The sequence below is a fragment of the Alosa sapidissima genome, chromosome 18 (genome assembly GCF_018492685.1).
Source record: "Alosa sapidissima isolate fAloSap1 chromosome 18, fAloSap1.pri, whole genome shotgun sequence".
Taxonomy (NCBI): Eukaryota; Metazoa; Chordata; class Actinopteri; order Clupeiformes; family Clupeidae; genus Alosa; species Alosa sapidissima.
Genome location: NC_055974.1, coordinates 7,734,433 through 7,745,641, shown reverse-complemented (window position 1 = coordinate 7,745,641; position 11,209 = coordinate 7,734,433). Strand labels below are relative to the sequence as shown.

Sequence of the window (11,209 nt, the reverse complement as noted above, 5' to 3'; positions counted from 1 at the left end):
GCATTTTTAGTGTCCATGCAGACTTAACAGGCTCGCCACAGAGTGGCAGTATGTCATTACTGTGTCGAAACAATATTCACTTCCTCCCGACAGAGGTCAGAAGACAAAAGGCTGAAATGTGGTCAGATTGGATTGGACAAAATTGATATAGCACCAATGATTGAATAACTTTGGAATGGCAACATGCCTCATGTCAACATGATTTGGCTGTCTATTTTTAAAACTGTTTACTGTTAAATTTAACAGTAATATTGTATTGTTGTTAGTTGTATGTCGCTTTGGACAAAAGCGTCTGGCAAATCCCATAACCATAAAAACAAGGGACGTTGTGAGGAAATGTTGCAGGATGTCAGTGGAAGACAGCTGGTTCAGCACCACAAGAAATGCCTGAACAAATGAGTAGTGACAGAAGTTGACATTTGACCTGTGCACTATGGACGGCTATAGACTCACCCAAGCTGCTGCCCTGACAAAGTCTGTAACTGAATTGGGCTATCTTTTTAGTTAAGGCCAGTCTTTTGGAGCGATCTTTCTTCCCTTATCATTAATCTACTGGGAGAACAGTTATTCATTAAATTTCAAATGGTCCAATGACTATAATGAATTTTAAATGGTCCAACCAAAGATCCTTGATTACTAGCAAGATAGAGCAACGTAATTCGTTACTATGGGAGCAAAACGGGACAGTTCCGGTCTGCATAAGTGGGAGTGTCACCTTACATCACTAAATAAACTTTCTCTCTTAATAAGCAATAAGAACAGATAAACATAATTGTGTTCACAGTATTATTGTCTATAATCATGTATGATACCAATGAATCATTCTTTAGGACACGATATGAATAATTTAATTAGTCATGTGAACCGCTTTAACCCTCTCTGGTCCAACTTGATTGGTCCCAAACAAGTTCTTGGAACGGGCATGCCCTGTTCTAAATTTAGTAGGGTTATAGGCTATTAATGGGTCATTGTCAAAACAAATATATACGTGTATGTATGTATGTATATATATATATATATATATATATATATATATATATATATATATATATATATATATATATAATTTAAAAAAAAAAATGTTTTATCATTATTTAAACTTAAAACCACATTATTACTGAAGTAATTTGCTGTAAGGGATAACTCAATCAACATACCAGTACAAGTTTACATGTAATTACTATGAGTCAGTGGTGTTAGCCTTTATGTCTTCGTCAAGTTGTCAATTTCATGGAAAAACTGCATTTTACAAAATGGCTGCTATAGGGAATAAAAAATATGTTGTTAGTCAGGCTAGACTCAAGTATGTCATTGAATCCATTCTATTTTGGATTGTCGGGACAGAAAAAGTGATATTTCTGTAGAATGTAGTATGCTGTCCGTGTAAACAGTGTTGAAATCACCTCACCTGCTACGAAACACACACACACACACACACACACACACACACACACACAGGCACAAAAACAATTCCCTGTAACAGTTTTAAGGAGCGTGTGGTCCATATGGGCAGGTGGGGCAGCGAACTATGAAGCATCCTCCACAAAAAATAGTTCCTCAGTAAATTATTGCTCCAAGTCTACTTTTAATAATATGATTGTCACATTAATTATCTATAGTTTCTGTAGGCTTTCCAACTATTTTTGGTCTATTGACATCAACTTTTGGATGCTGGTGGCGATTCTCTTTGAGTTTAATGTGTCATGCAATGTTGGGGCAGGGGACCTCGACGATCCCATTCCTCAATATATTCATCGAATAAAACCCTGGCGGCTTCAATAAGGATTGCAACCTGTATGGTCGTAAAGTAGTCTGCCCCATGGTCATTCTAGAACTGCGCAAATTAATCCGCCAGTAAGCCTATCGTTTAATTTCAAGATGCAGAAATGGCGAGTAGGCTATATTGTTGCACATGTTAACCGTATTGAGTTTCTGTTAAAAAAAAATTTTTAAAAAAACTATTTGAGAGGTTGAAATTAGAAGATACGTTAGCTAACCCTGGTGTCTTCCTTGGTTTAGTATATAGCTAGCTTCTAGTGGATTTAATAGCATCTTTTGACAGCGCAAAAACGAGAAGGCAAAGGTGTTCAAAGGTATGGCATAGGCTGCTGCATTCAGAATGAGCTATATATCCTAATATAGCCTAGTTCTACAGCGAGTGGTCAGACACTTGTCCATAACACCCAACTGTGTTGAGTTGCAGTTATAAAACCCAACTACTTAAATATATTAGATAGTTAGCAGGCCATACAGAACACAAAAAATAGTTTTGTTTACGCTTCGCTGGTTTAACGTGATGAGAACCAAAGATGCTCCGCTCTAGAATCTTTGATGAGAACGGTTCAAACTTAACTGATGGGTTAGCCTACTGATCTACAATTTTAATCCACTTAAATTTATGACTGTGAGATGAGATAAGCATACAACAAAGTCCTGTAAAATATGTAATTTTAATGTAGCCCAAAATGATAGGCTATTAAAAAAAAGTCAGAAAAGGCTTTTGAAGTTGAAATTGAAGTTGCGAAGAAAAGAATAGGCCTATAGTAGGCTACGGAAGCGGATTGCTGCCACACTAAAATAAATAAAAAGGCTCAGTATTATGTAATTACGTGAAAAGTTTCTTGTTATAGGCCTAACAATATCTTTCTTACGTTTTAACAAGATATGTATGACGTTATTACATGAAATTATCACGTTATTTCATGATAATGATATTTTCACGTTAGTGAAATATATATAACTAGTTGTGTCTATGAACTTGCACCCTGACTGCTATTACACAGTGCTGCTTGATGAGTGTTTGTTTTTGTTCATGTGTGTGTGTGGTCAATTCCCAGCTGACTGAGGAGCAGCGAAGAGGGATATGTGTGTATCGGCAGAGAGCTGCTGAAAAGGAGGCGGATAGAGAGGTTCTGTGAAGGATAGCCTACTCACACCATAGACTAGGCTATATGGCTCACACAGCCTGATAGTTCTGCTTTATCTTCTTCAACACGATACATAAAACTTTCGCTAACTTGACGCAAGAGGGAGAAGGGGCTTTGATAAAAAGGGATTTTGATAAAAGCTTTGATATGCGAATCTTCACGCAATGTGGGTGAATGTAGGCCTAGGCCCTATATAGAGAGCTCTGGCTCGGTAGCCTGCATGTCAGGTCATCGCTGTCATTTCTAAGGCTGTGGGGAAGGGACGCGGGGAGTGAGAAGTGATCGCTGCAGGCGCACAATGCAGGCTGCTGGAGAGCACAGCAAAGAAAATATTCAATCAGCAATAGCATGCGCTTTTTGAGATCACACTACAGTAATCAGCCCGGCCCCACCGGGAATCCTCCCGACTCTCCCGGCACTCCGCTAGCCTACTGCACACAGGTGCAGACTATTCTGGACAATGCTTGGGTGTTTGCATAGGCTATATCAAATATCCTCCACCGTGTTCAATAACGAGAATGTATTGCGAGCTTAAAATAGAATTTGATTGAGTCGTGTAAACGAGCATATCCTATTCTTGCCTCTCGTTTCGTTTAGTTTCATTATCTTGAATAACGTGATATCTTGAAATAACATATTTTCACGTTAACGTGAAAATATCAGTATCGTGAAATAACGTGATAATTTCATGTAATAACGTGATAAATATCTTGTTAAAACATGAAAAAGATATTGTTATAACAAGAAACTTTTAATTAAATACTGAGCCTTTTTATTTATTTTAGTGTGGCAGCAATAGGCCTAAGCTTCTGTAGGCCTAGGCTACATTTTGAAAATATACTAAAACTTTGTTTTCAAGAATCTCATTTCTTCCTTTGCCTTAGGAAGAAGCAGAGGAAAGTTAAGAAAAATCATAAGAAATGTACCGAATCTTCTTAAATTTGCATCATCATTTATTTTTTCTGAAGGTTTTGTGCGTAGTTCTTGCGGAGCAATGCTACCCTCGAAGAGATTATCATCATGACCAGCACGACTACATTAACCACAATGCAGTGCTAGTTTGACGAAGACGTGGAACTTTTCACTGTTAGCGTAAGATTTTGATTTGAGTTCCGCTTAATTTCTCGTAACTCTGGCTCTCAGTTTGTTGGATGACAGCTACCTCTCATGGCAACAATAAATCTTAGAAATGAATCTCTGGTCATAGGGCACTTCAGAAATATTAAAGACAGACTCTTTGGAGTGAAGCGTTCCAAGAACGAACCTTATGTTGCTACTGACGGTACTGGAGGAGGAGGGGGTTTGAGCGGGTTTGACACCTTGCCGGTAAATATAAACGTGTTTTTTTTACCATTGTATCTCAGCGTTACATTTCTATCAACAAGAGCGACATTTAAACTTAATTTTAACTGTGTTTGACTCTTGTAACTTTGTTGTCAGGAGAATAACAACACTGTTGTCTTTTAGGTGGAAATGCAGTTCCTCATCATTACATTCCTGTCTCCGCAAGATCTGTGCAGACTGGGAGGCACCAGTCGGTATTGGCGAGCACTGATTCAAGACCCTTCTCTTTGGAAATATTTCTTGTTGCGAGATATGCCTCTTTGGTCATCAATTGATCACCTTTCAATGCCTGACATGGAGAGTCTAGAGAGAGCTCTGTCAGAGAGCTCTGAGTCAGAAAGCCGAGATTTTATGGCAGAGTAAGTCACTAATGTCCAGTCATGATTATGTTCATTAGTTGATGAGTTGATGAGCAAGGCAAGGACATTTTACACATTTACACATAGACGTCTTAAAAATGTCTTGTTCAAGTGTTCAGTCGTATTTGGTTGTGCATGTGTGTTTACAGAAACAAACACACTGCATGCACGTGTGTATTTTTCAAAACAAACACACCGCATCTCCCATAAATATGTATAGCATTGGCAAGTTGATTTGGCTCTTGTCCTCATTGACCCTTAAACAACTGTTCTCCTTTTGCACAGTTACCTCAAGGCTTGTCCAGCATGCCGCGGCCTGTGGCATCAGTCAAGGCCAGCCTATGAGGCAGTGACATCCTTCCTGAAGTCCATGGTGGTGACGGCGGAACCACGCTTTGCCATGTTTGGACCCGGGCTGGAGAAACTAGAGGTGTCTTTAGTGACAACCATGCTGAATTCCCCAAACATCCTACCAGTCACGGGCGTAACCCATAGACAGATAAATGGTCAGTATGTCTTTGTCTTGCCATGTCTGCACAGAAGTGCCAGGGTCATTCCACGTCAATTCAACCAGGGCCCACGCACTTAGGTCTCAAAAAATTCTGAAAAAATTACCAGGTGTACAGGGGGAGGTGGTGTCGATTTTGTCCAGCCTCTTTTTTTTGTCAAAGTTCACAAGCCCACAGTGCAAGAACTAAACCATGTAGGAGGCTCAAATTTTGCATGGTGGTACATAAATAGGAATAGTATGTAGCAAAATCGTCACGTTTGGTCTGGATAATCCTGCATGGTCATAGCTGTCCCTCAAAGTTGATACAAATTTTATTGGAGTTTTTGGCTGGACTCTGTTTAAGCCTTCAGAAGACATATTTGTACTCAACATAGGCTCTTGATTTATTTTCCTTACTGAGATAAGTAGAAACACTCTCACAAAAAACAATGAACAGAAAATAAATTCCTTCAGGGTCTGAACAGCAGACCTTAGAAGTCTAAAAAATCTCATTTTCTCATTTTCAGAGCACCTAAACACCTTGTGGGAATATAAAAAGTTTTTTTTAATATATTTTTCTTTATTCTCAATTTTTTTCTTTATTCTCATCTTTTCTTTTTAAAAATACCAATTTGACTTGTCTTATGCAAATCTTTCTTTTTCACTTTCCACCCTGAACATGGGCAAAATGCACCATTGACATCAATATGTTTTGTATAGAGCTACCACAGGTTACTCTATACAACCACAGGTGGCAGTGTGGTGACTCTATATAAAACATATTGATGTCAATGGGGCATTTTGCCCATGTTCAGGGTGGAAAATAAAAAAGAAAGATTTGAATAAGACAAGTCAAATTGGTGTTTTCAAAAAGAAGGGATCATTGAGAATAAGAAAAAACATATTTAAAAAATCTTTGTATATTCCCACAAGGTGTTTGGGTGCTCTGAAAATGAGAACCAAAATTATTTTTCAGACTTGTGAGGTCTGCTGTTCAGACCCTGAAGGGATTTATTTTCTGTTCATTGCTTTTTGTGAGAGTGTTTCTACTTATCTCAGTAAGGAAAATAAATCAAGAGCCTATGTTGAGTACAAATATGTCTTCTGAAGGCTTAAACAGAGCCCAGCCAAAAACTCCAATAAAACTTGTATCAACTTTGAGGGACAGCTATGACCATGCAGGATTATCCAGACCAAACGTGACGATTTTGCTACATACTATTTCTATTTATGTACCACCATGCAAAATTTGAGCCTCCTACATGGTTTAGTTCTTGCGCTGTGGGCTTGTGAACTTTGACAAAAAAACGAGGCTGGACAAAATCGACACCCCCTCCCCCTGTAAAACTGGCTGTATCATGGAAAGTATTGATCTTACATAAGAGTAATTTTACAGTGTGTCTCCTGGGTAACATAGGTACACCTGGTAATTTTTTCAGAATTTTTTGAGACCTAAGTGCGTGGGCCCTGGTTGAACTGACGTGGAATGACCCGCCAGCACAAAATACTGTATTTTCTATTGGTTATTTCTATTTATGAGTGTGTCACCCAGTATTTACAATGGGCCATTGTGCCCATTGTAAATGTGGAATAACAAACTGACAAACTGAACAGATGATTTTAGATTTGACATTGATGAGAGACTTTACAGAAACTTTTCATGATTTCTATTCAGGCATTGGATCAGGAATTAGTTTTATGTACAGTGACCAGCACAAGTTCAACATATTGACACTTTATTCAACTAACAGGTGAGAGGTTGTTGATTTGATGGTTGACTCCTGCATGATACTGACATAATAATAACATATGAATAACATTTGAATACAATCTACAGTAACATTTGAGTAAATCTACAAAAGGGAAAGGTGGAAAGCAAGAGGAGGACGGAGGAAGGGAGGGATCCATATTTTATAGGGGATTGGTACCTTCCTGTGGGTTGTATCTCTGATAATGGTCTTCTTTACAGGACAGAGAGAGAGCGAGCTCGGCTGGAGAATGTGGATGTTCACAGTAGATTGTTTACCCAGAGGGAGGATGAGGATTCTGGGAGGCCAACGTTCCACCTCGCTCCCAACGTGCAGGAAGTGTGCCGAGCTGTTGATGGATTCATCTTTGTGACAAATGCAGAACGAGGAAAAGGTATGACGGAGGCCGCAACACACTAATGTTATGCTATGTGTGTGATTATAGAGGATTTTGTTTTTGTGCCATGAGATCTTAATCTCTTTAGAGTCAAAACAGACACCTGGGTGTGAACACCAGCAGGTGTGTGTCATTCTTTGCATCTCATAAACCTGACACACATGATGTACTCTCAGTTACGCCATACTTCCACTTTTACAATTCTGCTTTTGTGTTACAAGTCATGCATTACATGTGGATGATTACACAATGTTCTTTTTGTGTGTGTCTGTGTGTGTGTGTGTGTGTGTGTGTGTGTGTGTGTGTGTGTGTGTGTGTGTGTGTGTTTTTGTGTGCATAAGAGTCTGACGAAGCGAAGGAGAGGGAGTTTGCCCAGATCAGGGCCATGTTGGAGCCCGTGTGGGGCCCTTCCTCGCGGCCCCTCCTGGTGTTGTCCTGCACGGCCCACGAGGGCCCCGAGTGTCCTCGTGTCCCCTGCCTAAAAGCAGCCCAGTGGCTGAAGCTCAATCTCCTGCCAAACCCCTGGATGGTGAGGAGATCTTACTCTTCCATGTGTTTGTCCAAGGACTATGTTCAGGACTGTTGATGTTTTAAGAACTACAATGCAGCAGTCAGATATAGTGTGCATATAATTTTAGCATAGAGAGACTCCCATTTTGAAAACAAATTGACAAAATTAAGATGTTATGGAGTTTTAATAATTAGTAAAGTAAAATCATTAAGAAAAAACAAAAAAATGTATGTCAAGGTTTCAAATTGGAGTAACACGCTTGTTTTGCTTGACTGGCATATCCACTAGCACAGGAACATACGGTATGTGATGACATTTTTGCCCTAATGGATTTTTTATTTTGAGAACATTTTTTTTTTCCTCTCAGGTACAGGACACAGTTGCAGAGACATTATCAGGCCTTCTGGATGGCATCCTGTGGCTACTCAGACATTCTGGAATAAGACTCTAGCCCTGGTGAGACCCCATGTATAAAACTGCAGTAAAACGATGATTAAGACATTGACGATGAGTTACTCAAAGTTATGTTTTGACATTTAGACCCTGTAGACCTGCACATCACATGATTAATGATACAACATGCAGGTCTTTTGTGAACACTAAATAGTTGTTCCTGGTTTTAAATTTATGGCAACAACATCAATGGATATTCAGTGACTCAGCTGTTGTCTTGGTTACAGCATAATATGTGTATACCAACCACCAGTCCACTTCATATGCTGTGGAAAATGTTTTATGTTAATATCTGACTTATACATATCATTTGAGGACCCGTATTTATTTTTACATAGGAGGTAGAGGGATACCATATTAGTCGTATGGTTATTTACATATATGTGTTCATACTTGCTGCTCTAGTCTATTTTACCCCTTTGCTAGATGTGTAGATACTTTACTGTTTAAGTAGGAAGGTATTGACTAAGCATGATGTAGTTAAACCAAATGAGTTTGTCCTGTTCAGAATAATAAAATGAACAGTGATGACTATTTTTTCTGTAGGATCACACTTCAGCCACCAGGGGGCAGCACAGTCCAGTATCTGCGGTTGTTGGCTGTGAAATCTGTTGATGTGTTAATATGCTTTCCATTTGTGTTTTTCTGCTGATCCAGTCCAAGCTGCTAATGTAAACCTTTTAAGTAAAATGCCACGGCTGGGTCACACTACTGCCTTTTTGCATTCAGCACATGTGTATTTTTTGGATTAGTTTGACCAGAAGGATGCTATTGCCATTCGTCCATTTTACAATTTCACATTACTTCACACAAACTCACCCTTTTATTTTTTAGTCAGTTTGAGACTATAAAGTCATTCTTGACATGTCAATTGTTTTCTTAGGTTTTTCTTTTGCTCATGAATTTTCTGAAGTGTTTATCTTGGGTTGTGTTGCTTGTTATATAAAATGGTGTTTTTCTTGGTTACAGTTTTTTCAGCTAACAAGCGTTTGTCTAACCAGTTCTCACATTTTCAAAACTCTAAACACAATTAGCACAGCATCTGTCTTTTGTGGCCATACCATTCACACATTTAATGTCATTTTCACACAATATGCAGTCAGTGAACACATTTCCACAATGCTTACATTTTCTTAACAGACAAGCTATACCTCCCAACAAAACTATGGATTGTTTTTGTAGTATTTACAAATGTTAACACACAACATCCCACAATAGCAAACACAGTATCCCAAACCTTAGATACAGTATAAAAACCTCTGCTACCAAATGGTTTTATCCCAGGTGCATTGCCTTGGATAATATCAGATGTGATGTTGATGAAAACATGTGGCCTAACTCTGAAGATCGCAGAGATTAGATTCAGTAATTTTGTGCTTTTTTTAGCCCCCCCCCCCCCCCCCTTTTATCTGGGCTTTTTGCTGTTGTTGTTTGTTCAGAATGCTCTTGTGTGTTTCACAGATATTTTGTTTACTGTAAGCAATACTGTAAAACAGTATTTCTACTGTACCTCCTGTAGTAAACAGTAAAGGGAAAAAAACTGATTTGCTTTTTACTGGAATGCTTTTGAATGTGAACATTACATGTGGACATACAGTTCCCAACCAAGAAATTTAGTGTAAAAACGGTGGATAGCATGTTTTGCATGCAAAGACCTGTACAACTGAAACCTAAAAGTCTATGCAGTTTTTGTAATATCAACAATAGCCAGTATTTTGAAACCTGGTGTACTTTGATTGACTGCATGTACCTTGAAGTGAAAACAAGTGTTATTCTTTGTGTTTTGGCGCACACACCTCACATGGAGAACTGGTCACCAGAATGTCACTGGTACAGTGAATTCACTCACCTGCCCAGGAGACTCAAAATGGTGGTAATCATGATGTAGCAAATTCAAAACATAAAATGGAAATTGGTGCAATTTGGATGCATTAAATCCCACCAGGGTGATAAAAATGGCTGATTTCTCTCTGTGAAAATCCAGTGTATTTGGACATGTGTGGACCTTGGCAGGCAGTGGAAATGTATTTTTGTTTCTGAACATCCTGGCCCCAGTAAACAATGTGGCTCCATAGGATCCCATGCATTACATCTGTATGATTTGTTAGCCAAGCCACCGTTTCTTTCTTTTTGCTACATCTGTGAACAAAGTGTATGTCAATGTGCATCCCTACTGCCTATAGTCTTATGCAAGGATAATTAAAAAGGAAAGGATGGCAAATGATAATTTGAACAATAATTATAGAACAACTACTAAACAAACAGAAATGTACTGAAAAAAAACAAAAACAAAATGGCTGGAATTTATGGGATCCTGGTGTCTTATGCATATTTGGTGGGTGCGCATGGATTCTTTCAGACTGAATGATTTATGGGATGGCCAAAGATACTTGGAGGCAGCCTGTTGTCCACAGATTCTTTCCAGATCCATCATGCTCTTGGATGTGTGCTTGCTCATGGATTGCTCTCATGACCGTGTCTTAGCACAGAGATGGTTTGGTTTTGCAAAAATTTGGAATATGAGGTCAGTTAACCATCTTCTTGAGCATGTGTACTCGGGTGGGGTTATTGAATTTATACACACAGGCACATCTCTCTCTCTCTCTCTCTCACTGTGTGTGTGTGTGTGTGTGTCTAAATGCCAAAGGAGAAAAAAAATAGCAGCAAAACATTTCATAATGTCAAACTGCAGATCAAGCTGATCATGTAAAATTCCTGATCATGTAAAAAGTGTTACTGTCCTGAGAAAAACCAGGCATGCATTCAGAGATGCATTTCCCCACACATGCAACACACATGTGGGAGTGGGTATGGATCTGTGCACATGTTGTTTTCATGTGCCTTCTTTGTGTCCTTTGCTAGAAAGCCCTATAAGGCATAAAAAAGACTCAGGAATGCAGGAGACTAATAAACACAAATCCATGTGCATTACTCTGTGTCTGGGTGTCGAGGCTCCTTAGCTGACTGTGTGTTTTTGTGG

General features: G+C 39.0%; 1 protein-coding gene across 2 annotated transcripts; it reads left to right on the top strand.

The window, feature by feature from the left end:
• The first annotated feature begins 3,975 nt into the window (after nucleotides 1-3,975).
• fbxo4 (F-box protein 4) lies at nucleotides 3,976-9,281 on the top strand. Of its 2 annotated transcripts, none has more exons than XM_042069853.1 (8): nucleotides 3,976-4,253; nucleotides 4,395-4,630; nucleotides 4,916-5,136; nucleotides 6,796-6,871; nucleotides 7,090-7,262; nucleotides 7,607-7,794; nucleotides 8,144-8,232; nucleotides 8,776-9,281. In XM_042069853.1, the coding sequence occupies exons 1-7, from the start codon at nucleotides 4,095-4,097 to the stop codon at nucleotides 8,225-8,227; spliced, it is 1,137 nt and encodes a 378-aa protein (XP_041925787.1). In that variant the 5' UTR covers nucleotides 3,976-4,094; the 3' UTR covers nucleotides 8,228-8,232; nucleotides 8,776-9,281. The 2 variants fall into 2 exon arrangements, with proteins under 2 accessions (XP_041925787.1, XP_041925788.1); XM_042069854.1 differs by having other exon boundaries at nucleotides 8,755-9,281.
• Nucleotides 9,282-11,209: the final 1,928 nt, after the last annotated feature.